General features: G+C 43.8%; 1 protein-coding gene and 1 long non-coding RNA gene across 3 annotated transcripts in view; one reads left to right on the top strand and one right to left on the bottom strand.

The window, feature by feature from the left end:
- Nucleotides 1-3,019: 3,019 nt before the first annotated feature.
- Nucleotides 3,020-23,434, bottom strand: LOC142723480 (EGF domain-specific O-linked N-acetylglucosamine transferase-like). 2 transcript variants are annotated; one of them, XM_075848927.1, is made up of 12 exons: nucleotides 23,367-23,434; nucleotides 21,717-21,821; nucleotides 15,866-15,972; nucleotides 13,362-13,465; nucleotides 11,763-11,855; nucleotides 10,634-10,693; nucleotides 10,438-10,524; nucleotides 9,638-9,713; nucleotides 9,411-9,465; nucleotides 6,030-6,149; nucleotides 4,381-4,483; nucleotides 3,020-3,249 (listed from the first exon to the last, which is right to left on the bottom strand). In XM_075848927.1, exons 1-12 carry the CDS (start codon nucleotides 23,417-23,419, stop codon nucleotides 3,103-3,105), a joined length of 1,110 nt encoding a protein of 369 aa, XP_075705042.1. In that variant the 5' UTR covers nucleotides 23,420-23,434; the 3' UTR covers nucleotides 3,020-3,102. The 2 variants fall into 2 exon arrangements, with proteins under 2 accessions (XP_075705042.1, XP_075705041.1); XM_075848926.1 differs by lacking the exons at nucleotides 3,020-3,249; nucleotides 4,381-4,483; nucleotides 23,367-23,434 and adding an exon at nucleotides 22,700-23,013 and having other exon boundaries at nucleotides 6,037-6,149; nucleotides 9,411-9,453; nucleotides 9,645-9,713.
- A 77-nt stretch (nucleotides 23,435-23,511) lies between these two features.
- The window catches only part of LOC142723481 (uncharacterized), a 122,276-nt gene continuing 119,209 nt past the window's right edge, over nucleotides 23,512-26,578 (top strand). The window contains exons 1-2 of the long non-coding RNA XR_012875674.1: nucleotides 23,512-23,564; nucleotides 25,100-25,211. This is a non-coding gene — a long non-coding RNA (uncharacterized LOC142723481). The remainder of the gene's footprint in view (nucleotides 23,565-25,099; nucleotides 25,212-26,578) is intronic.

Raw genomic sequence — 26,578 nt, 5'->3', positions numbered from 1 at the left:
CTGTCGTAGTTTTTTATTGATTTTTTTTGGCGTGTTCATCGTGCGGGGAAAATAACATTACAGTTTTATAGTTGGGGTCGTTACGAACGCGGTGATACCAAATATGTGTACTTTTTTAACGTGTTCATTTTTTTTCTATAATAAAAGTCTTATTATAGGAAAAAAAGCATTTAGTGTTTATAGAACTTAGAACTTTTATTTTTACACTTTTTTTAAAACATTTTTATTACTTTTTTTACATTAGTCTTGCAGCTTTGATCGCTGCTAGAGTACATTACACTACACACGTAGTGTAATGTACTCCAACTGTCATTGTGACGTGACTGTCACACTGACAGGAAGCAGAGGAGGAACGGCCAGAGGCTGTTCCTCCAAGGCTTCCGTACATGGCAACCCGGAGGTCATTATCTGACCTCCGATTGCCGTGACAAGCATCGGTAGCCCCCACGATCACTTCGTGGGGGCTGCCGATATACTTCAAACTACTTAAATGCGGCGACGGCAATCCGTCGCCGCACTTAAGGGGTTAACTGCCGAAAGCAGCGGCGATGGACCGCTGTCCGGCAAGACTGATGTCTCAGCTGTCAGCGCGGGTCTGTCACTCTGTGTTTACACAGAGTGACAGTTTGAAATGCGGACGAAAATGCACGTCCTGGTGCGGGAACTAGCAGCCGACCAGGACGTGCATTTTCGTCCTTGGTCGTGAAAGGGTTAATACCTTTTTAGCGTTTATTGTCATAATATTTTTTATTTACATTCACACTCAGCATTATTTTTATTTATTATATGGTCCTTCCTATATCCCTTAGACACACAGGTAATGTGCCCTCTTGTACATTTCCTCTTAAATGTATTGCTGACAATCTGCATTTATCTTCCGATTTTCTAAGTGCGGCGACATGCGCAGTTTCGTTTCCCCACACTTAGTCTAAACTTCTCTCATCGCATCCTAACACCAACCGCGCCGGCGCGCAGGCTCCAGCGTGATTGGTGCTTTCTTTTCTAATTTCTGTATGGCCGGCTTGGCTGTCAGTCATACATATCATGGCCAGACTGTGTTGACCTCTCTAATTGGTCCCTTACAGGCCACGCCCACTGTCATGGCGGCCCGAGGGCTTAAGAGGGACGGACTTTCCATGCGCCGTCAGTTGCCCCATTTGAACCCCTGAAGACGCTGCGTATGCAGCGAAACATGTCGGGGGGGCTTCGCTATTACTTTTAATCTCAGAGTTCTCACTGACTGAGACATAGACGCCACTCGATTGTGTCGCCCGGTGCTCTGCAGACGCCGTAGGAGACACAAAGGCAGATAGTCCACACCATATACTGATTGTATCGGATCGATGCAAAATCCATCTGTCAGTGAACTCCGGCTAAATTTTAGATTCTTTGACTTTGCCCTAACTGTATTTAATCCTAACCATTAAAAGTTATATTTTAATAACATATACATTACATATTACTATAGCTTGACTGGAAATAAAGGCACTTTTCTCTTATTTTGCTTAACTGCAAATCTGTATCTTTCTTTGACAAAGGGATCTTTAAGGGTATGCTATACACTTTTGATAGTGCCATGTGCATGAGGACTTAGTCAGATGTTGACGTGACTGACACCAATTCATTGAGCAAAAGTACGAGATATATCAAAAGCTAACTAAACTTTCAAAAAACTTCCGACATGTCATAGTGACAAGTCAGAAATTTTGATCAGTGGGGTCTGAGCCCCCCACCGATCACTTAAATGAAGCAGCAGAAGCGCTCGGGTGAGCGCTGAGTCACTTCGTTTCTGATCGGCTTTTGTCGGCAAGATGAGAAATTGGTGTACGGTCACAATAGAAAGTCTATGAGCCCGTACACCAACTGCTTGGCTTTCCGAGAAAAGCCAATCAGAAACGAAGCAGCTCAGAACTCACCGTAGCACTTCTGCCGCCTCATTTTAGCAATCGGTGGGGGGCTCTGTGCTCAGACCCCCACCGATCAAAACTTCTGACACGTCACTATGACGTTTTTGTTACCATTTAATCATGCTTTATTCACAAAGATGTCTTACAAAACAATCACTTTTTTAGGAAGTTTTTTCATTTTACAAAATGATTTCCACTTAATAAAAACATGATTTATTATTTTTTATTACAAAATCGACCAATAATAATCATATGACCAGCCTCCCATAAGTGTTTTTTTTAGCTATACGTATATATTATCGGACAGAGCTGAATCCAGGACTTGTTAAAAACATGAAATTGGAAGATTTTTTTTTTTAATATAGTTTTTTTCTGAATAGAAACATTTAAAAAAAATAAAAAAAAGGCACCCCTCCCCCTTATTAAATCCTATGGGGCAGATAAACACAATGGTCGTGGTCATGTGCCCATATCTCTCAATGGTTCTAAAGCCACTGGATGATACAGGACCAATGGTAAATCTAGCACAAAATATTTAAAGGGGTTGTGTTGTCTCATTACTATGAGAGTGGGTCTGGCTCCCCGACACGTAGCAGATTTTGCTAAGGGAGGTTACCGTCGGCTGCTCACTTCCCCGGCAGCGGCCACTACAGGTGAAATTAAGTATTACATCTAGCCAATCAAATGAATGGCCTTCCTTGTGATACATGGATGACTGGGTCAGTCAGCTTGTCAGAAGCTCTCTGTTCTAGATCATATAAGGGGTCTCGAGCAGGGTCCCATCCCTCTATAACGTCAATAGGGCCTAATAGGCAAAATGGGGATTGGTTGTCGAGAGGAGACAATCCCTTTAGTTATAACTTATAGGTAAGTGGATTTTTTTAACCTATCTGCTGTACTTTAGGAAAATGGTTATGAATTTTACTGATGCATGTTGAATTTCGGCTTGTGTAGAAAATAACGCATGTACAATACTGCCTGTTCTGGATGAATGAACGTGAGGGGAGCAAAAAAATAAAAGAAAATGATAAAAACTGGTAAATAGAAGCTAAAATGGATTTAATGCATTTACTTCAAACTCACCAAATTCCAACAATTATAATTAAAAAAACTTTTTTATAATAAATAAATAATTTATTATGTTATAAAATAGAACCGAGGACATATTCTTGTAGGTAATTCCTTCTTTTTACGATTACAGTTCATCACGACCTCTTCGGAGCGGCCACTCAGGATGACGAGACACGTACTCTGCCGCAGTGCTGACCAGCCGGAAAAATTCCGCAACATCGAAGGCGTAATTGGTGAATTTTGGGTGTTCTCCCAAAGTAGGGTGATGTCCCTTAATTAGACGGCATAACAAGCTTTGTCATTCTCGGGCACGTTATTCTCTCCATTGAAGGACAAGTTAATTAGATAATTCTGGTTACAGAAAACAACTTTCATTTAAAGCCCCCAGGACATATTGATCTGTTTTTTTTTCTACACGGGACACGGGGGGAATTATTGACAGGTTGAACTAATGACCAATTAATTTACTTTTGATCCTGCCACAGCCTGAAATGTGTCACAACTCAATGGAAGAAGCCTAATAATGGGAGAGAACAATATAATCTAACAAAAAAAAAAAAAGTGTGAATGGAAAGAGTCAAGAGCGACACCATGTGAACAACGTGCGGGGAGTAACACACAAGAGCGAGGGCTTCATGTCCGAATATTCTCGTAAAATCACTACTCAAAAATTAAAAAGGGGTATTCGGTTTCTGCAAATAAATTTTAGGCTGAGTTCACACAGGGCGAATACGCTGCGTAAAGTGACACAGCGTAAAGATTTGTTTAAATCTCATCCACTTTGCCGCTACCGTATTACGCTGTGGATTTTCCGCAACGAATTCCGTTGCAGAAACCCCACAGTATTTGACCCTTATTCTTTGTATAATGAAAAATTATATAATTTTCCAATATACTTTATGTATCAGTTTCTCCCGGTTTTAAGATCTCTGCATGCTGTCCTACAATAGAAACCGTCATTTACTTGCAGGAGATAAAAAAATATCTGTCCATGGTCATGAGCAGCAAAAATGTTGTCAATGAAACATAGAAGAAAGCAGACCCCATAGCAAAGATCGAAATGGGCCCTTAATATGGTGCTGGTTTTGCCACCCAGGACAAAAAGAACAGTTTGTTTCCCCTCCACATCCTTTCCATGACACTTGGGCCAATGCCCACTTTCCTGCTGCTAAAAATTCAGTTCCTCTGGAGAGGGGAGTCCTACACAGGTTCTCGACACCCAGTAGCGAAGAGATGGGACCAACCAACCCAGGGCCCCCTTTCTCTTAGGGCCCCATAGCAGCTGCTTAGGCTCTCTCTATGGTATATCAGCCCTTAACAAGACCTCAGCTGGCTAAATGAGTCATTTTTAATGTAAACCCTCTGATCGGGTAATACCCCTGGTATCGTGAGCAGGACTAACCTTGTCCTGAGGGAAAATTGTATCTGCTTTCTCCCATGTGATGTAGTGAATTCCTCGAAGTCGAGCCAAGTCCAAGTAACAGCTCTCATCCTGACAATTATACCTAGGGAAAGAAGATCACACATGTACAGTATTCTACGCAACGGCGCCCCCTGCAGGGTAAACACATGCAATAATATGGTAGAAGACAAAACTATTATCTGCCCTGTTCACACTTGTACTCTGCATTATTCGCTACTAACATGCCTGAATCTAAAGGCAACATTTTACCCATTCACCCCTCTAGAGGGCGCACAGCACAACGTATGCTGGAGGTGTATTAGTTATGCCACGCACCCACTGAATGAGTTTTCAAAAACAAAAATGGCTTTTATACTGCAATGCCACGTGTTTACCGTGCATGAATTTCGATACAAATACATAATGGCAAAGGTTGGTCCTGCAATCTTCCTAAAATTCTCAAAATTAGCGGTTCTATACGTTTTGTCTTGTATATTAAATGCTATGTGTATCAATACAACATGTTAAATTCTCATCATGCCTATTCTAAATATTTGATATAACCCTTCTGTTCTGAAGTGCCCGATTAATAGGGTAAGATTACTAATACACCAAGTCAGAGGTGCACATGTACTAATGGATCTGGGACATTGTCATTGTGATTAATGGACGCTGGTATACGCAGATTCTGATAATCCACATACAGATATGGGCTGCGTGAATGCCGAGCTGACCTTGCACAAATGACTCGTGGGAAAAGAACTTAGCTTTTATTTTTAAAGTCTATAAATATTTATTGAAAATTCCATTCGGTGTCGTCATGGTAGGCCATTTCTAGAAATGTGAATATATGGACAGATCAGCACGCTTGCTTAAAAAAAAAAAAAAACTAGCTCTAAAAGCTGTACTGCTGAAACATTTGCACCAACAGGACCATTAGTATAATGTCATCATCAGGGGCATACACAGAAACCATAGTGCCCCATATCTAAATTCAGAATTCCCTCCCCCCTACTGAAAGCTCCAACTATTTTTTTTTAAAGTTAATGTTCACTGTTCTTTTGAAAATAGGGGTTAGGGCTCTGCTTTTCACAAACTCCAAATTCCCTGCTTCCCCTACCGCCACTAGGGGGAGCTCACTGTATATGTATTGAACTCAATGGGAGTTGTATAAATCTATATGCAGTGAGCTCCCCCTAGTGGTGGCTGCAAGCAAACACTGAGACAGTGTTTTAAAGGAAGCCGTAGAAGTTGTTCAGTTCCGGGCCCTCTTTTACCATGGGCCCGTTAGCGTGGTCATAGGGTCTGCCTCTACAGTAGGTACGCCACTAGTTGTTGCGCAATAGACATTAACAATTGTCTAGTATAGCAATGAAGGCCGACTTTCTGCAGTCAGACACACATAGTAATTCTTAAATATAATGTTGTTATGGAAAACTCTCCCTTTACAAACTGGTGCAATCCAATCAGGACCCTTCAGGGACTCACACTCCCTGTATTTGCAGCACAGGGCCCCTCACCCGAATAGAAGACGATGACAATAACAATATATGAAGGAATTGCTAGTCATGCAATTTCCTAATGCAAAAGGAGAAGACATTCTAGGAGAGGCAACCATATTACACATGAGAACACAGACAATGACTTACAGCTCAAATATAACTGCCCAGTTTGGTAAAAAGAGTAAATGAGTCAGTCCGGCCCCGTGAAGCCCAATAAATATGTCAGAGTTATGTGTGATCTTCAGCTGTTCAAGGAATCCAAGAGATCTAGAGAAACATACAATGAAGGGTTTGCAGTTATGGAGAGAACTATCAATACATTGCCTTTTAGAATTTCAAATTGCTACATAGACAGAGAGGGGTTATACAGGATTAGAAAATCATGGCTGCTTTTTCCCAGAAATAGCGCCACACCTGGCCATAGGTTGTGTCTGGTATTGCAGTAAACCTCCATTGAAGTGAGGCTTCGTTCACATCTGCCTCGGGGTTCCATTCGTGGTTCCGTCAAACCTTTCCGTCAGGAGAACCCACGAACGGAAACCGGACGGAAACCATAGCTTTCCGTTAGCCTTACCAGTGATTTCAATGGTAACGCTTCCGTTGCTAATGGTTTCCGTTTGTCTCCGTTCCTTAAGGTTTCCGTTTTTTTGGCAGCATCAATAGCGCAGTCGAATTGATATGTTGTCTGAAGGAGTTGTCTACACAACTTGTTAAAGTGTCATGGTGTCTGTAAGTACTGGATACGATAATGTTTGTTTTCTTTTATTGATATTTAATAAAGAATTTAAAATGAAAAAGAAAGTGAAAATAAAGAAATATTATGTCTTTGCAGGAGATTTGGAGCTCTGTATCAGAAAAAACACCATTAATATATATTAAAGGGTAAGTAAATGTTCAAACTTCTGACATGTCATAGTGACATGTCAGAAGTTTTGATTGGTGGGGGTCCGAGCACTGAGACCCCCACCAATCGCTAAAACGAAGCGGCAGAAGTTCTCGTGTCAGCGTTCAGCCCCTTCATGTCTGTTCGGCTCTTTCTGGAAATCGATGTAGCGGTGTACAGACTCAATAGAACGTCTATGAGCCCGTACACCGCTACATCGGCTTTCCGGAAAAAGCCAAACAGAAATGAACCTGCTTAGCGCTTCTGCCGCTTCATTTTAGCGATTGGTGGGGGTCTCAGTGCTCAGACACCCAACCAATCAAAACTTCTGACGTGAAACTATGACATGTGAGAAGTTTGTTGAACGTTTAGTTGCTCTTTAAGAAATAATCAGCATCATTTTGGACCTGTTTAGATTACAATAACAAAATGGTTGAAGGGCGGACATTCACTGTATAGTGCTCAATCTGTTATGACTGAAGGAACCAATGTCCTGATAACGGTAATTAATAAAACTTGTCCTTTACGGTCTTATTGTGTTTACCCAGAATCATAAATTATCACCTATCCACAGGTCAGGTGACGATTTTCTGATCGCTGGGGGCACCACTGCTAGGAACCCCTTCAATCATGAGAACGGGGGTCCCAGACCCATAGATCCTCCTCACCGCATCCCCTTCAGTGAGGATGAGCTTGAATGGATCAGCGATCGAGCATGCGCCTGCCGCTTCATTCACGGTCTATGAAAATAATGGGAACAGCTGTACTCGGCTGTTTCGGTCATTCCCATAGACTTTGAATAGAGCGGCAGCGCATGTTCGACCACCGCTACATTTAATGTCCTCCTGCGGTTCAGCAGTGAGGAAGAACGAGTGTTCGGTGGAGCCCCCAGCGATGAGAAAATTATCACCTATCCTGTAAGGTGTTTTCTTGCAAATAGCAGTCTCAGCAAAGTAGTACTTACTGATTGGTGGAGGTTTGACCACTGGGACCCTGCCAATCCCTACAGCAGGCCCTTGAAGGTGAATTCAATGGGTATTTCAATAAGATACATTTATGGCATATCCATAGGACTACACCCCACTTCTTGGACCCCCAGCTGTTAGGAGAATGGGATCCCATGGTCTCAGTTTACGTGTCGGAGCGAACTGGCCACTGCAGGGAGAATGGGGCTGTGAATGTGCACGGATTTCCACATTGTAGTCGGTCGCAGGTCTGTAAGGGCGGGTTCACACGTGGCGGAATTTCACTGAAATTCCGCTGCGGACACTCCGCAGCGTTAATCCGCAGCGGTGCCGTTTGTCCATTGACTTACACTTTAATTTCGCAGTGTTCGTTTAGACGAGGCGTAAAATTCCGCTGCGGAGCATAGGCTGCGGAGCGGAATTTGGTGTCCGCAGCATGCTCTGTCTGTTGCGGAGCAGTGGCGGACTCATGGCGGAATTTCTCCATTGACTTCAATGGAGAGTCAAAATTCCGCAATGAAGTCCGCAGATCTTATGTGTGCTGCGGAGCGTATTGTTTTTACTACCATGACATTTCTTCATTCTGGCTGGACCTATGTATTTCTAGGTCTACAGCCAGACTGAGGAAGTCAATGGGGCTCCCGTAATGACGGGAGCGTTGCTAGGAGACGTCTGTAAATAGTCACTGTCCAGGGTGCTGAAAGAGTTAAGCGATCGGCAGTAACTGTTTCTGCACCCGGGACAGTGACTAGCGATCTCAATATACATGTATCTGTAAAAAACATATAAGTTCATACTTACCGAGAACTCCCTGCTTCTGTCTCCAGTCCAGCCTCCCAGGATGACGTTTCAGTCTAAGTGACGGCTGCAGCCAATCACAGGCCAAGCACAGGCTGCAGCGGTCACATGGACTGGTGCGTCATCCAGGGAGGTCGGGCTGGATGCCGAAAGAGGGACGCGTCACCAAGACAACGGCCGGTAAGTATGACATTCTTTTACTTTCCCTAGGGAAAGTGCTGTCCCTTCTCTCTATCCTGCACTGATAGGGAGAAGGGAAGCACTTTTCCCGCAGTCCGCAGCAGCTAGTCCGCATCAATTTTCTGCACATTTTGTGCAGATCCGCAGCAGAATCTGCAACGCAGATTCTGTGCGGCATTGATGCGGACAGTTGCGGAGGAAATCCGCCACGTGTGGTCATGCCCTAAGCGGCCAATTATATGTTGTCCTATGGATATGCTATAAATGTGTTCTGTAGAAATATCCCTTTAATGCAACAAAATATATAAAAATCCTGGTGAAAAACCTGCTGTACGGCAACAGATTTAGAAACCCCCAGTGATCTGCGGTTATCGGCATCCGGACAGATATTTCCCCTACAAGAGGTCTCTGCCGGGAAAATGTAGTATTACATGGCCGCCATTAAAATGAGTGGCCGACCACGTAATACATAGACGGGCCGGCTCTGGCTCATAGAAGGGGTCCAAAGTGCCCCCCCTATGAAGTCTAGATGCCCTGATGTCCTCATGAAACTTCACCTTTCATCAACGGACCGACCATCTATTATTCCCATATGGGGTTCCAGATCACGTGGCCTCATTTAGGATTCGTCCCGCAGTGTATTTCACCTTGGATAAGCATTATCAGCTCGTTCTCGGATATTATAAACATAATATTACGTACCTATATTTGTAATCCACCACAGTGACTTCAAGGCATGGACCAGCTGAGGGAGAACATCAGTAAGAAATATGTTTAGCGTTATTATCCATTTGGCTAATTTGTATTTTTATTTTACGGATTTCCTGGGAGACTCGTTGCCACAATGTTATTTCCGATGATCACAGAGCAAAGACGAAGCGTCTGTGGTTAGAAATGACCCCAGGGCATCGCCACCCACAGAAAGGTAATGATTACCTCATCTAAGTTCAGTATTTTTCGAAACTCTGTGCTGCGTATAAGAATGGTGACTCGAATGTTCTCCTCCTAGAGCCAAAATGAAAGTAAATCAGTTAATAATGGATCTAATCACACGTTGTGGTCAAATGACATTTTTTGCAAGACAAAAAAAAAAAACACCACTCGTCTATGGGCTGTGCCTGGTATTGCACTTCAGCTCCATGAACTCGAATGAGCTGCAATACCAGACACAGCCTGTGGACAAGATGGCGCTGTTTTAATAGCAGCCATTATTTTCTAATCTTGTATATGTAATCTTTATGCTTTTCCCCACTTCAAGTGCCTTCCTCAATACCCACCAGTAGGGGTCAGGTATGCCGAAGACTGCACTGGAAGAAATCATTGGATCAGCTTGTAACCAGACTGGCTTTCATGTTGCATCAGTTTAGAAGTTACCGACTCTTATTCCATTTTTATTGCACCGAGGGCTATGCAAATAAGGGCATAAAAGTGGGTACAAGGCCTGATGGCCCATTCGCTTCAATAGAGGAATGCAGCAATAAGGACAGCACCTCTTTTATAGTCTCCGGCCTCCCATCTAACGTTATATGTTCCTGAACAGTCTGACAAAAGAAAAAGTACTCCATATATTGTTGGCAGGCTATGAATAATTGTATACATATATAATTTACGAGAATGGTGGCGCTCTACTTTATCCCTACAGAAGGCTTTAAAAAAGAAAAAATATATATATATATGACTGTAATGAACTGTGCCCGGGAACAAACCCTCATGTTGATTTATAGCGCACCTTTAAAGTTTCCTGGGAAATATTCAGCCGGAAAAGCACATGTTGTGAAAACGCTCTGAACAATCCCGTGCTGCGGCAATTTGAGATCTAGAGAAAGAAAAAGCGCTGAAATTGACTGCACTAATAAAGCACGCATCTCCTGTCTTCAAACAATACTTCTTCTGTCACCCGTCACATCTCCGGATAACGAGCTTACCAGCGGCGTGTTGTAAAATAACCTGTATCTCATTCTGGGCAGTAGCGCAAACACAGCGTCCTTAAAGGAACATAAATACAAAAGGGGATATTACCAAATATGTCCAGAAAAACATGACTAATGACCCCCAAGTCTAACTTTGTTTTATACATCACCATTCCCAATTGGAGCAGTTGCAATTTTTTAGTGCAAAATACAGATAACACACATTACTGGCAGTCACGCATGCTCGTGATTATAGAGCACTTCCCCTTTAAATTAAAAACAGTCACTTGTCCACCTTTGTAACCATTAATATTAATTTCCCCCATTGCATGCAAAATAAAAAATGAATTAACATTGCAAATAGTCTTGATTAAAAATCTCCTAATGTTTTGGATCTACAGCTCCAATGAAGAATTGTGTTTCCATGGTTACAGACTACAAACAAACAATGTGCTGTCAGATCCTGCAAATAACTGTCCCCTACTTCTTGCTGTTCCTGCCAAGTATATGCAAGCAAGTAGGGGACAGATGGATTGCAATATGACTGCAGGATCCAACTACAGAGCGTTTACTTGTAGCCTGTAACCATGGAGACACATAGGACTGAATAGGAGCTGTAAACTCAAAATAGTAGGATATCCTTGGAATGGTAATTTAACATTTCTGTTTTGTCCGGACCCTCCATGGCCTGATCACTGTGGCATTTCTTAACGTTCTCTGCTGTCTTCCTGCTGAAAATCAGCAACTTTCTACAGTACTTTGTATTTCAATTCTTCTTCATTTTCATGGTCTTTCCTTGCTTTCAGTGAATGAAAACAGTAAACATCCAGAGGCTGAAAACCTGTTATGATCACATCTAGATGGCACAGCAGGATGGCTTATTACAAGAGAAAGCTCTGGTACAATGAAATAGCCCTGCACCTGTGTCAGTTACATACGATGAGGTTTCAGCTTTTGGATGTAAACGAGAATATTCCTATTCACTGACAGTAAGCAGGGATCTTAAAAAAAATGGGGAAGAACTGAAGCAGCAAGTATATTATAAAGTTACCAAACTTTTCATTAAAACAACAATAAACTATAAAACAAAAAAAACTTTAAAAATGATAAAACAACAAAGAGAAATACATTTGGAACATCTTACCCGTTTAGAATCGTACGTTTTCAAGTGTGTAACTTCGTAATCTGTAAAAGCTTTCCACGTCTCGCTGAACAAATCGCCATAGCCATAGAAGCTCTGCAGAAAAAAACGTGTTTAGTACAAAGGCATCTAATCCCAAATTCTCTACATTGCACCAAAAACTCTGCTGAATAATTACTGTGCAGACAGGGGTGCACCATCCATGCGGCAAGATGAGAAGTTCACCTCAGACAGGACCCTTCTCTGACTGCAGGGGACTTGGCAGACATCCCTGAATCTTCTCATCTTCAATTTGGAAAGTAGGGGAGGCAATTTCACTCAGGAAGTAAGAGGCACCTCTGTACTATATAGAATAACCAGCGGAGTCAATGCTGATCTCTGTCAGAAGCCTCTCAGAAGGCACATTGGCAAAGATCCTAATCCAAATCCCTAAACTTTTCAGGAAAATAGGATATGCTAATTTCTGAAGTCCAGCCAATCTGAATTACAACCTGTATTATAGTCCAGAGCTGCATTCATAATTCTGCAGACTACCACTTGTCAGCTCAGTGTCTGCACAGAGATTGCTGTAGAGCCTATAGTGATTTACACTCTGGGAAGGGTCATCTTATACCAGGATCTGATGTAGAGAAGACTAACTGCTCCATTGTATTATAGGAGCTAAACTGTCAGGGTATGTGCACACACACTAATTACGTCCGTAATTGACGGACGTATTTAGGCTGCAAGTACCGGACCGAACACAGTGCAGGGAGCCGGGCTCCTAGGATCATACTTATGTACGATGCTAGGAGTACCTGCCTCGCTGTAGGACAACTGTCCCGTACTGAAAACATGATTACAGTACGGGACAGTTGTCCGGCAGCGAGGCAGGGACTCCTAGCGTTGTACATAACTATGATGCTAGGAGCCCGGCTCCCTGCACTGTGTTCGGTCCGGTACTTGCGGCCGAAATACGTCCGTCAGTTACGGACGTAATTAGTGTGTGTGCACATACCCTGAGGGGTGGGTCTGTCGACAAGCTTGTTGACTCATTCCATTGACAATTAGCAGAATCGTGAATGCAGCTCTGGACTATAATACAGTCCATACAACCCATTACATTTCAGTGTGTTGGACTTCTAAGGGTATGTTCACACGCAGTGGTTTCAGATGTAATTCGGGTGTTTTACGCCTCGTATTACACCTGAAAAACCGCCCCTAATACGCCTACAAACATCTGCCCATTGATTTCAATGGGAATTACGATGTTCTGTTCCCACAAGCCTTTATTTTATGCGTTGGTGTCAAAACACGGCGCGTAAAATAACGGCTCGTCAAAAGAAGTGCAGGACACTTCTTGTGACGTTTTTGGAGCGTTTTTTTTACTGACTTGGCATCAGGTTCACAGATGATTGCTGGAGGGTCCTGTAACAAAAAGGAATTGTCCAAAGAGGATAAGTTTCCATGCTGGCAATGCCAAGCTATGGATATCCACGTATGACAGGTTACAGTACTGCTACATTCAGACCAACAGAGGAGGGGGAGGGTCAACAAAGGGACCCCACCGCCTCCATTTTTATAACACATACCCCTTTAAGAAAGAAAAAAAAAAATACTTACTGTGTCCCACATGACAATATGGACGTCGGTGCTGAAGGAGTTGTTAATATGTTGTGTAATATAGAGATTGACAAAATCCCAGAAGTGGTGATAGAGATTTACACCTGGGAACAACGAAAAATAAAATAATTAAAATATTAGTAACAATAAACTCACATTTGCTTCCTAAAATCTACCATCTCTTCCTGTGAACATATAAAAATCAACAAAACTGGATTATCAGACATTCTGGATTATTGGACAGTCACACAATAATATAAAAAACTCATTTCCAGGGCTGAATAAAGGAAACAATCTAATCCTAGCAGCCGTGTCCATGTCTTTTAACCAGTCCAGCCTTGTTATATTCCTGGTTATTCTGCAGCTCTGTGCCGGAAACAAGGGCAGGATCATCAGACTTTCTAGATTATCAGATGGCGGATTACAGGAATTTGACTGTATTATGTTTTAGACAGATTTATTCACAGGCCGTGACTGCGCGGTCACTAGACATAACCTCGGCTGCTCTTCATCTGGGGCAAACATTCCGTTTTCTGCCCTAGCCTCGTAAATGGTTAGCACCCCCTGGCACATGCCCTGCCGGCCGCCTCCCAGGCTACATAAGACTTGTGAACTACACTTCTAAAAATCCTTCCTAGAATATAAATAAAGGGATTGGAGTGCAGTAAACATTTGGCGCATCCCATTTCCCCCCTACCGAGAACAGCAAGTACCCGGAGATTGTTGAGATGCTACATGGAAGAAACCGTAGGCCCTGTTCACACAGTTTTTTGCAGGCAGAAAAAAAATCTGTGTATTTGAGGCAGATCTTGACCTGCCTGCGCTTTTTTGACGCGGTTTTCTCGGAATCTAACGCTGCAGAATTTTTCTGCCTCCCTTTGATTTCAATGGGAGGTCAGAGGCGGAACCGTGGCAAGAAAGGACATGCTGCTCTTTTTTAACCCATGAGCGGCCAAAAGCTGCTCGGGAAAAAAACGCTCTGCCTTCCATTGAAATCATCGGGGGCGATTTCTGCAGTTTTTTGGCGCTGATTGCTATGCGGTTTCCTCATCAAAATCAGGGCCAAAAATCTTTGTGTGAACAGGGCCTTAGGGCTCATGCACACATCAGTTAATTTCTTCAGTGTGCTATCTGTTTTTTTCAGGGATCCGCGTTCTCAATCTGAAAAACTCAGGGCAGGTCCTATCCCGGTCAGTATTTGCAGATCGGTCTCACCCATTCTGGTCTAGGAGTCCGTGAAAAAAAAATAAAAAAAACGGGCTGCCCATGGAAGCCATCTGTATGCAGTCAGTTTATTGCAGCCATATAAAAGCACAAGGATATGTGAATGAGCCTAAGGCTACATTCAGATGAGCGTGTCCGATTTGTGCACGTTAAAAACGCAGCGTTTTTTCTACATTTCATGTCTGTGTGCGTTGCGTATTGGCATCAGTATTTCTATGTAATTGATTTGTGAAACACAGACAGAACACGGATGTCGTCCGTGTGCTGTTCGTGGTTTTCATGCACTCATAGACATTAATAGGCGACAAGTTCTGCAAACACGGACCAATATAGGACAAGCAGGGAGTTCCACGCAACGGACACTCGAGGTGTGAAAATTCAGGCATGTCTGAATAGCCCCATTGAAATCAATGGGTCAGTGTGCTACACGTTATTTCACATAAATGTAGTCAGAGCAGGGCTGCGGCTGTGTAATACACGTGTAATACAGCCATTGCCCCGCTCCTGACAAGTGTGCACGTGGGGTCAGCATGCGGCCAGAGCTGCACTAATGAGCGCCGGCACTGAATACAGAGAACATGGCGGGCGCACTGCAAAACACCCCCATATTCGGTCTTCAGTCCCGGCGCCGCCGCTCATTAGCTGGTCGCATCACCTCATGCTGACTGTGCGTACACTTGATGTCAGGAGCGGTGCAATTTCTGTATTACACAGCCGCAGCCCCGCTCTATTGCCAGAGATCAGAGAAATTTCTGATCTGCGATGCTATTCCCTTGAATGCTGTGATCGAAGATGATCGCAGCATTGAAGGGGGAAACGAGAAGGGGATGCCCCGTGGATTGCGTCACAGGGAATCCCTGTGATGCTTGAGGGACATACCATATATGGGCAGACAATCCAGGGTCCATTGAAGGACACCAAGGCTGTCTGAACGTATATTCCTGTTGTTAGGGCATACTTAGTAAACAGGCAGTTGTTAGGTCATACCCATCAGTACACAGGCTAATGTACTGGTATATAGATAGATATATGCCAGTACATTAAAGTTTAAAAAATTAAAAAAATTAAGTAATGTGAAATACTTAATGTGCGGCACATGGAGGTTCAAAATGCTTCACACCCCGAGCCTCACATCAGTGAATGGAACTTTTTTTTTTTTATTACAGTTGGCAAAGTATCGTTTTGGTATCAAGAGTCGCAACACTACACAAAGTATCGGTATCGAAGTCCAAATTCTGGTATCGCGAGTCGTGACAATCCTAATCAGATGTACACATTACCTGCATCTAACTTCATGATATACGTCGGCCTCTCGACGACGACGTCACAATGTCCATCTTCTATGGGTCTGAACGTCAGGGAGCCGAATGTCTGCAGCTCCGCAAACCTGGAATTACAAGAAACCAGAAATATTCACAACATTTCAGAGCAAGTTCAATCAGGAATCTTATAAACTCTGAGCGGAGGCGACCAAAACCAACATTCTGTAGATTATTATTATAAAACAGAAAGCTCGGCCATAACCAATAAGATCTCCATTACAAATCTTAACTGGCATGTCACCCAGCTTTCCCAAACTCCTGACAGGTAAATCTGCCATGTTCTACACTTCTTCCCCTGTAATGCTCGATGATGAGACACATTTGCCATTTGGGACCCAAGTGTTATGGGAATTTTAATACTGGTAATATTAGTAGTCACTCAGCTTTCCAAGAAACAGGTATAACTAGCTAACTAACTAACTAACTAGAGGCTGCGTATAAGACTAGCATTTATTTATCTGTACTTGCCGCCATCTTCTACCAGCGACAATCTGAAGATTAATATTGAAATATAATAAATACATAACCAAAGAATACAGACATCTGCAGATCAGCGGCAGTACCAAGGAGGAATGTTTGATAGTCTTAAAGGGGATGTCATACATTGCGGTCATATCACAGATTTTTTTCTGCAGTTTGCACTACGTGACAGCAAGAACACAGGGGTGTTGCAAAAAAAAAAAAAAAAAAAGCATTTTTGCCATGGAGTCTTGGAAAAACAGTGACATGACTGCAACGTGTGAACACAGCCTAAAAGGTCAAGGTAAAACAATGAGAGTGGTCGTGTGAACTTGTATTCAGACGACAGAATCCTGCAGAGACATCATGTAACGAGTATTAGCACATCCTAAATTATCATCAGGAAAGCAGTGAGTATTTAGACTTACCATCCCCGTCCAGCTATAATCCATTCATGATTGAGTTTCCGGGATTATTCTTTTATGTTGGTGGTGACGGAGGATCTCGGTGGTGATGGGACAGGAGTTTCCATTTCTCTCAGACTTTCAGAGCTGCAGGCCGTGTTGTGAAGACATAATGATGGATGTTTTTGGACATTACTAGTTTGATGGGAATCTCCATTTGTAGGCAATGATCTCGATGTGATGATAAGATTGTGTAAAGTTGTCCAACTCTGGGGGAAGATTTTTCAGCTTTGGGGCCAGTGTTTTCTCTACGGTGGAGACATCTGGAGGCAGAAATCTCATGAAGTCGGTGACTTAGAGACCAAATCCAGGATTCCTCAAAGTCAATTGTGGTTGAGAAGGGATCGGTCTCCTATGTCCAGAATTGTTTTTCTCCATTTCCTCATTTTTATTAATCAGTTCATTCTGTGATTTGGCAATGGTCTCTGATTGGAGCAATTCCTTTTTTAGAGAGTCGACAATTTCTATTACATTGTCCTAGTTGCGTCCTTAACAGATGCTTCATGAACTCCTCAGTCAGCAGAGGATTCCGGGATAAACAAGTCTACTCCATCAGCTGGAATACTGTGAGAGGGAAAGGATGCCTCTTCTATCTTATTAGATGTAGTTATCCCAGTACTGAGGCCCAGAGTAGAGTCAATTACCAGAGTAAGTTGTCCCAGGGATAGGCATGGGCCATTCAAGAGTCAGAACATCAATATAGGACATTTCCATCTCTCATTGATCAGAGGAAGAGGCAGCGAGTGTTATGACCAGCGGGTTGTGGACCCACTGTGCTACTCCACCGGTTTGGCTTAGGGCCACCTCTAAGGGCGTTGTCTAAGTAGCCTCCCCAGTCTTCACCCTTTAACCCCCGTACGGGGATCTGGACTTCGCTGCGGGGAGACTACCAGGTCGCTACCTCTTGAGGTGGTCCCGGTGTGAGTAGCGGCTGGCCCAGCGGACCAGAATACAACGGTGAAGCACGCCGAGGGTACAGGCACTGGCAGATGATACTTGGCAGATGGGTGAGGATCAGAAGACAGTTTGTGATAGGCAAGCAGGGATGAGGGAGTCTCCTACATCAGATAACAGACTGTCAGAGGGAGAGGAGGTCTCTGACCAAGACCCCAGTTGGAGCAAAAGGTAAAATCTGCATAATTCTTTTAAAACCGCCAGGTACCACTCTCAACATTGGTTTTGACATCACCCTGCACATGGGGAGCATTATTAATTATTATTATATTATTATTCAGGTCCTTTACATTAGGAATACCCCTTTAATAAAATAACTTCCCATTGTCCTGGGGATTGATTTATCCCTTCACCCCTTATCAGCAAGACATGGAGGCTCCAATTAAGCAGGACACCAGGGAGTAGTGGGGAGTTCTGGTGTGGGACTTGGAGTCTGGTTTAGGGATTATGACCTGAAGCAGGTTCCATAGTGTAATGGTTAGCACTCTGAATCTCGGCCAGACTGTCCATCAGCAGCATCAGCAGGAGGGAACCAAGGATAATCAGGGCGGGCCAACAGTGAAAATCAGGGGACACTGAAAGTACCCGTGTGCTAGGAGGACCCTTGGGAACATACAAAGGGGAGTTCTAGTGGGAGACTTGGAGTCTGGTTTAAGGGTTACGACCTGAAGCACGTTCCATAGTGTAATGGTTAGCACTCTGTGAGAGAACGGGGGATCATCAGTGCAGGCCTGCCTTAAAAGCAGGGGGGCACTAAAGGTATGTAGCGGGGATCACCCTGAAAAGTAACACGGCAATGACCCACATCTACAGACCACAAGGTACCAAATCGTCAGGCAGAAGAATAGTCGCTGGTCAAGCAAAGGTCAGGGCAGGCAGCAAACAAGCGTAGTCGATGGACAGGCCGGGGTCAGGGCAGGCAGCAAACAAGCGTAGTAAAATAAACAGGCATAGGTCAGGGCAGGCGGCAGTCAGAAAGAGTAGTCCAATAAACAAGCCAAATGTCAAAACCAGAAAATCAATCATATGAAATCGCAGCGAGTGCCCTGATGTTACCGGCACGCTGCAGGAGACTCCACCACTAGATCTTCTTGCAGCGAAATGAAATTTCCCCGTGGAACTCCTTCTCCGGATAGATGGTGTCTCTGGAGAAGGTGTACCGCACATAGTCTCCCTCATCGCTGACATAGCACCTGCAATCATCTGCCAATGGCGTGTTCAGCATGGCTCTCAGCATCCTGCGTGATGCACCACCCATAGTGTCCCATAGTGGGGTCTCATGCACCTGTCTGGCAGTCACTTTAATGCGCGGTGGTAACACATAAGGTGCACTGCGGACCCTGGATTTTCGAGCCACTACTGGTGACCCCCTGTTTGTGGCAGAGACTAGTGGCTTTCTTGCCAGAAACTTCTCCCAGGCAGTTGGTCTCTTGGGAGATGGGGCAGTGGTCTGGTCCTCACCTGATGGTATGGTGGGTATGGGCACCGGATGTTCCTCCCTTGCTGCACGGGTAGGGACTGCAGCTGTTGGTGGCAGCTCCCAGGCAGATGGTCTCCTGGGCAATGGGGCAGGGGCCGGGACCTCACCTGATGTTATGGTGGGTTTTGGCACCTGATGTTCCTTCATTGCTGAGCAGGTGGGGGCTGCAGATGCTGGTGGTGGTGGTGGAGTCTTCAGCTTGAGGTATCGGCCCGATTCTTTATCTGGTGTTCTCCACAGATTTTTAAGAAATGGCACGATCCCCAATGCTGCCGTTAGACGTCCAAAAAAGCCAGTCTGCCTCTGATGTCTCTCAGGCTCCCGGCTGTACGGGGTCTTCCCGGGACGATGGAGATATCTCCGGGGCTGGAACTTTCCACCAGCCCCCGATGCAGCCATCTGGCTGCCTCTTCCTCCACACACTCGGAAGTGTGGGTCTGGAAGGTAGATCCAAAAACAAACAAACAAAAAAATTCAAATAGAAACAAAAGAAACAAGAACCCAGCCGGGATAATCGCAGTAGTGCTTAGCCGCTCCTCTCTCCTCGATATCTGCCTCGCACTGACCGTTCCTGCTGAGAATTCCGTGACTGGATGACGACGCTTCTGTGATGCAGTCCATGGCAACAAGGTCCTAAGTGGTGCTGCCCATGGCATCCAATCAGATTCTAGCTCTCACTGTACAAGTTGTAGGTTAGAAAATAAAAATGTGCATAGATTGGCATGGACAGATTGTACCCAATGTGTGTTTCTCCCACCTTCTCTGTTCGATGAGGAGCCAATAGAGATGTTATGGTTTCAAAATTCTAAATACACCCATGTAATTAATTTCCTTCTGGCAGTAGAGCATGCTGGGATCTGTAGTGCACATTGAACTGGTCAACAGCACAGGTCATTTAAAAAAAAAAATCAGTTAGATTTTTCTGTTGAGGGGATGGGAGAGACGTGATGGCGCTGCCAACAGTTATTTCTCACTGCCATATGCAGTCGACTCCGCTATTGATTCTGTCGGAAAACCGGAAACCTGCCGGAATGGTGACGAACGGAGACCATTAGCGATGTTTCCGTCACCATTGATATCAATTGTGACTGAAACGGAAGCTGTGGTTTCACTTTCACTTTCCGTTACGGGGTTCACCCGACGGAAACCTCCGACGGAACCCCGGCACGGAAAGCGAATGGTGATGTGAACAGGCCCTTATAGGAGTTATGTGCGCTGGGATCTTGAAGGCCGTAAAATTGTATTGACAATCATGTCGCTGGTTCCCTGTATAGTTAATATTTTAATCTCTTAAATAACTTGCATGACTCCACGTCCTAATGTATTATTTTATATAAACAAAGGAAAAATAACCAGAAAAGATTCAGAGATTCCCAGAATCGCATTAATTTGATTTTCATACGTCTCAGTGGAATCATCAACTTTATAAAACATGTCCCTTAAGCGCCATTAGTCCTAGAAACCATCATGGCTGCCAGCCAATACCGGCATCAACAGACCAATAGGAAACCCAAATGTCATCCAAGGCTGAATGAAGAACTTCCTACGACATGACCCCAGCGGTGATACTTTATAGGATTATTTTTCTGCTGGGAATCCTGTAATAAAGCAGTTTGCAAAGATCGGCACGACTCCGGTATTTTATGCTTTGAGCGCATGGAAAGTAATTCTTAGTTTCCTAAATATTTGTTTGCAGCCGGTAATGTAGCAGTTGGCAATTTCCACAATCAATGCCCGCTAAAGCGAGACGCCAAACACTCCCATCGATTCGGTCCGTAGGACGTGTGAATACAATAATAACGGCCTCTGTTGTCTGACTGTGATTTATATTGCTGGAGTTTAATTATATGTTATTAAGTGAGAAGAGAAAATTCCTTTAATCGGACGTCCAATAGCCCAGCATAGACGAGCAATGACGAGACTCCCCTATATAAAAATCAAGGTAATGGTGGCATATTTGATGATCACATGCACCGTGTACCTAGAGGTTCTCTACCTCTTCTCTAAAATGCCCATAAAGAGGGTTTGAGAGCACTGGGATACCCGGATTGGCACAGGATGCCCGCTGTTTTTGCCCTTTATGGGCACATTTAAAGCCCCGCAGTGTCATGACCCAAGAGCTGTAAAACTCTTATTAAATGTGAGGCCTAAAAGAGTTTTGCAATGTTACCAGGAGATGCATAGTACTAGGATATGCGGTCATTAGCGGATGTAGGCGGATCTGACCACTTCAACCCCCAACGATTACTCGATTGAAGCGGCCCCGGTTCTTTGTGGAGATTGTTGTGATTTTCCCCTGCACAGCGGCGCTGCCTTCCAGGCGCCGTGGAGGTTCTGCTACTCAGCCCCTTTGTTTTCATGATCGGTGGGGCCATGTGGTCAGATCCTTGACAGTCAGCAAGTCATTACTAAACATGCCATCACTTATGAAGACTGGGAAGAGAACACATACCAAGACTGCAGGGGGCTCTTGCGATCACCTTGAGAGAGCAGCTTCTGTAAGTCAAGGTCACAATGTCCTCCCATTTCCCCTTCCTGTATAAAGTCTTCTTTAAATCTGTAAGAGAGAGAAAAAGAAATGTAAATATTCCTTCTCCTCCTTTTATTGTCGATTTTTTTTATTTTTTAAATAAGTAACAAAATCTCAAAATCTCGATGAGGACAATATCCCAGAAGAAACAAATTAAGCTCAAACGCAAGAGGAAAACAAACAATAAAAAAGGATCTTCCAGCCTCCAGAATGCTTAAAAACAGATTTCAAGTTGTGCTTCTCAATGTACGGCGGTTTAAAAAAATTAATCGTAGGACTCGTAAGGGGGTAAATAATCTCATGATCTTCACCAGTTGGAATAGAAAAGTTGCAATTTGTGCATAAAACAAAAAAATAAATATATATATTATGTAAAAATCTCTATTAAAGGGCCATTCCCAGCTTATAAATTGAGATAGGATAATGATGGGATATGCCATCACTTTATGATTGGTGGGGGTTGGACCTATGGGACCCCCACAGATCCCAGGAATGAAAGGGCTGCAGCAATAATTTAGCTCTCCGTCCCGCTCAAAGGAGGGGAGAAACAGTGAAGGGGACAGAGGAACTAAATCATCATTGCAGCCCCTTCATTCTCAGGACTGTTTGGGTCCCAGAGGTCAGACCCGTACGGAAGGGACGGAATATCCTAATCTTGTCCAGGTTATGCAATTTTATCACTAGGTCCAAATTTACTAATTTTCTCTTTCTTTTTCCTGACGCAAGTGAGATCTGGGAAATATCCACCAAAAAACGGCACATTTTTAAATGGCACAGGCAACGTTTTTCTTTCTCGAGCGCAGAACATTATTTGATCACTCATTTTTGAGTAATAATATTTAGCAATAACATCTCCAGTTAGCTCCTTGTTTTAAGGTCCATCTTCCTTCCTCTCCTGCACACACCTTGGCTGCTCCTCCTTCTCGCTGCTCTCACCCCCTGCTTGTTCTCCTCCTCTCACTGTAGCTCCTCTGCAAGGTCTTTCTGCTGCTCATCTCATCTCTCCTCTGTTTGACACATACAGCGCTGGTAGTACCAGGTCTCGGCAGACACCAGTCACATGATCAGCGGAATGTTGGTTTCATTGCTTAATTATGCGGTATTTAAAATGTTGCGGATTCCGCAGGACTTCCCTGGATTGCTGCCACTGCCCTTCATCAGGGCCGCATCTGCCATGAGGCAAGGTGAGGCAGCGGCCTCAGGCGGCGCCACCGAGCTAAAAACGGGGGGGGGGGGGGCGGAATATTGTGGCAGGGCCAGGGGGGATGCGTGGGGAAGGCAGGGGAGAGTACTTTACCTAGTAGACGTGCAGCACGATAGGCGCACGTCTGCTAGTACACTCCCCCTCTGTGACGCTGCACGCGCTGCGAGAGAGGAGCATAGGGAACCTGGAGGACTTCGGGAGGAGCGGCCGAACGCTCTCTCCTGAAGAAAAGAAAAGCAGCTGGTAAGTAATGAGTTGAGGACAGGAGGCTGAGTCGTTGATAAAGACTAGAGCGGCAGAGTGCCAATTACTGCGCTCAGCCTCCTGCCCTCACTAATTTAAAAGTGATGGGCTGCTACCATACTGACAAGAGGGGGGCATCTGACTGACTGCATTGGGCAGCCTTAGATGTGTGCGACATGGTGCTGCATCCTCCCACCATGTAGGGGGCGCAACTGTGCAGGCCGTGCTTTGGACTCTATATTCTCTGCTCCTCGTTACACACACTGAGGAAGCAAGTGCAGAGCCGAGGAGGAAGCTCCGCCCACAGTGCAGCTGGAGAGATGGTAAGTTCCTGTGAGTGTGTGTGTATATATGTATACATGCCTTGTGTCTGACTGTCTGTCTATGTGTGTGTATATATGTGTCTCTATATGTATACATGCTTTGTGTGTGTGTGTGTGTGTGTGTGTGTGTGTGTGTGTGTGTGTGTGTGTATATGTATACATGCCTTGTGTCTGACTGTCTGTCTATGTGTGTGTATATATGTGTCTCTATATGTATACATGCTGTGTGTGTGTGTGTGTGTGTGTGTGTGTGTGTGTGTATATATATGTGTCTGTATATGTATACATGCCTTGTGTCTGACTGTATGTGTGTGTGTGTGTGTGTATATATGTGTCTCTATATGTATACATGGTGTGTGTGTGTATGTATGTGTCTGTATATGCATACATGCCTTGTGCCTGTCTGTCTGTATATGTGTGTGTGTGTGTGTGTGTGTGTGTATATATATATATGTGTCTGTATAGGTTAACATGCTTTATGTGTGTGTGTGTGTGTGTGTGTGTGTGTGTGTGTGTGTGTGTGTATGTGTATATTTGCCTGTATTTGTAGAGGGCAGCAATAGAGTCCCCCGCACAGTGCGCCATCCAACCTAAGGCCGGCCGGCAATATAATTAAAAAAAAAAACAAAGACATAAGAAAACATTTTTTATTGAAATAAAAACTCCCCCGCACAACCCTCTTTCACCATTTTATAAAAAAAAAAAACGTACATTATCGAAGTAGTCCAACTAATCCATGACTAAGGCTGGGTTCACACGACCTATTTTCAGGCGTAAACGAGGCGTATTATGCCTCGTTTTACGTCTGAAAATACGGCTCCAATACGTCGGCAAACATCTGCCCATTCATTTGAATGGGTTTGCCGACGTACTGTGCAGACGACCTGTCATTTACGTCAAACGACGACGCGTAAAATGACTGTCTCGTCAAAAGAAGTGCAGGACACTTATATACATTATATGCAGGGCACTTCTTGGGACGTTTTTGGAGCCGTTTTCTCATAGACTCCATAAACAGCTCCAAAAACGGACGTAAAAAACGCTGCGAAAAACGCGAGTTGCTCAAAAAACGTCTGAAAATCAGGGGCTGTTTTCCCTTGAAAACAGCTCGGTATTTTCAGACGTTTTTGGTCACTACGTGTGCACATACCCTTAGTCTAAATGGTCCAGCCGAACATGGCAAAAAAATAAAAGTTAGCAGTATTACAAATATAAAACCTATACTTTTTTATACTCCCCTGCGCCACAATAGAAACTAGAGGTCAAGGAAAAATAATTTCCCTTCATGTAACTCTGCTTCCTGTCAACTGAAAAGTTAGCCGCCAGAGGGAAAAAATGTTTCCCCATTGTGGAGTACAAGAAAGTCTAATTCCCAGGTGGGGCTTTCTTGTACTCATCGGGGAAACATTTTTCCTTCTGACAGATGATTTTTCCGTTAACAGGTGACAGAGTTCAATAGGGGGGGGGGTGTTAGGGGGAGGAGGGGGTAAAATATGGTCTGTTCACAGTTTGTGTTTTTTCCACCCCTGCCCTAGATTTCAGTCCTATATCCGCCCCTGTGTGCAGAATATCACAAGTTCACAACAGAGCTTGCAGCGGAGAAGCGCACGCCCCTGCGGACCACGATACAGAGAGCGCGTCTAACGAGTGAGTATGGCAACTCTGCACCTCTCCTCGGCCTCCACATGTTATTGGATGAGAGGAGGAGGAGAAGGGCGGACTGTGGCTGATAACATTCACTACTGGTATATATTTATATGTGCGGTATATTCACTGCTGCTATATATGGATCAGAGCGGTATATACACTGCTGCTATATATGGATCTGTGCGGTATATACACTGCTGCTACTCTTTTAATAGAAAAATATAAAACATTACAAAATAAACGGTATTTACAAAACAAACACAACAAAACAAAACTTATGTACATTTCTGCACAATTTACCCAGCCTGGCCCTTCTTACATAAATCCCCATGCATACATAACTATAATCCCATACTCATTCATACACACACCTAAACCCCCCTAACCCCAAGAAAACATAACTATAACACTATATACAACATACTCTTAAAAACCATGTGCCAACCAATGGCCCCCTAAAAAAAAAATCAAGACATATATAAAACAAAAAAATAATAATCACAATAATAATATAAACAAAATAATAATAATAATAATAATAATAATAAACTCTGAAAATAAAAGTTACCATCCCATGGTGCACTTACTCCAGTGCACCATGTAAATGAAAAGAAAAGAACAAAACACAAAAATATATATATATATATATATATATATATTTATTTATTTCTTTCTAATTTTTTTCAATTATTATTTTTTTTTTTTTTTTTTTAATATATTTTTTACTTTTTTTTATTTTATTTTATTAACTTATCCACATTCATACCTAACCCTGTACACACTAACTTATCCATCACCACCCATCACCTCCCCCAACCAGCATCACGCCTCATGTCCTTCCATGTCCGCATAGTTCAGATGCTGGCCCCCACCACCCAACACATCACCCACCCAGCCCGATCCCACGTCTCATGTCCTCCTCACGTCCACGTAGTCCAGAATCGGGATGGGCACACCCCCAGGCCCCCCACCCCACCTATCTACTGCCCATCTTATCTAAACATTCACTCAAACCCATGCATACACCTATACACCATATAATCATACCGACACATAACTATAACAAAATATCATACTGTATACAATAACCCGAAAACCTAAGTTTGGCTGCTTGTAAGCCCTTTTTCTGTCTCCAAAAAGCTCAAAACAAAAACCTACTTGTGCTTACTCAGCCCATCACCAGAGGAGAGAGAGAGGAAAGCCCCCCTAGAGCACCAGCCCAGAGGCCAAAGCCAACCCCCAACCACCACCCCGGTCCCTATCGCTAAACCTATGCTGCTTGCCCTATCTCTATCCCTTATTACTTTATAAACTAATCTGTCCCTCCTGCTGTCTCTCATTCTGTCCCTATCGCTATTTCCCGGTGT

Source organism: Rhinoderma darwinii, unplaced genomic scaffold (assembly GCF_050947455.1).
Source record: "Rhinoderma darwinii isolate aRhiDar2 unplaced genomic scaffold, aRhiDar2.hap1 Scaffold_55, whole genome shotgun sequence".
Lineage (NCBI taxonomy): Eukaryota > Metazoa > Chordata > Amphibia > Anura > Rhinodermatidae > Rhinoderma > Rhinoderma darwinii.
The sequence above is the reverse complement of the archived record's forward strand: the minus strand, read 5'-3'. Positions and strand labels throughout refer to the sequence as shown.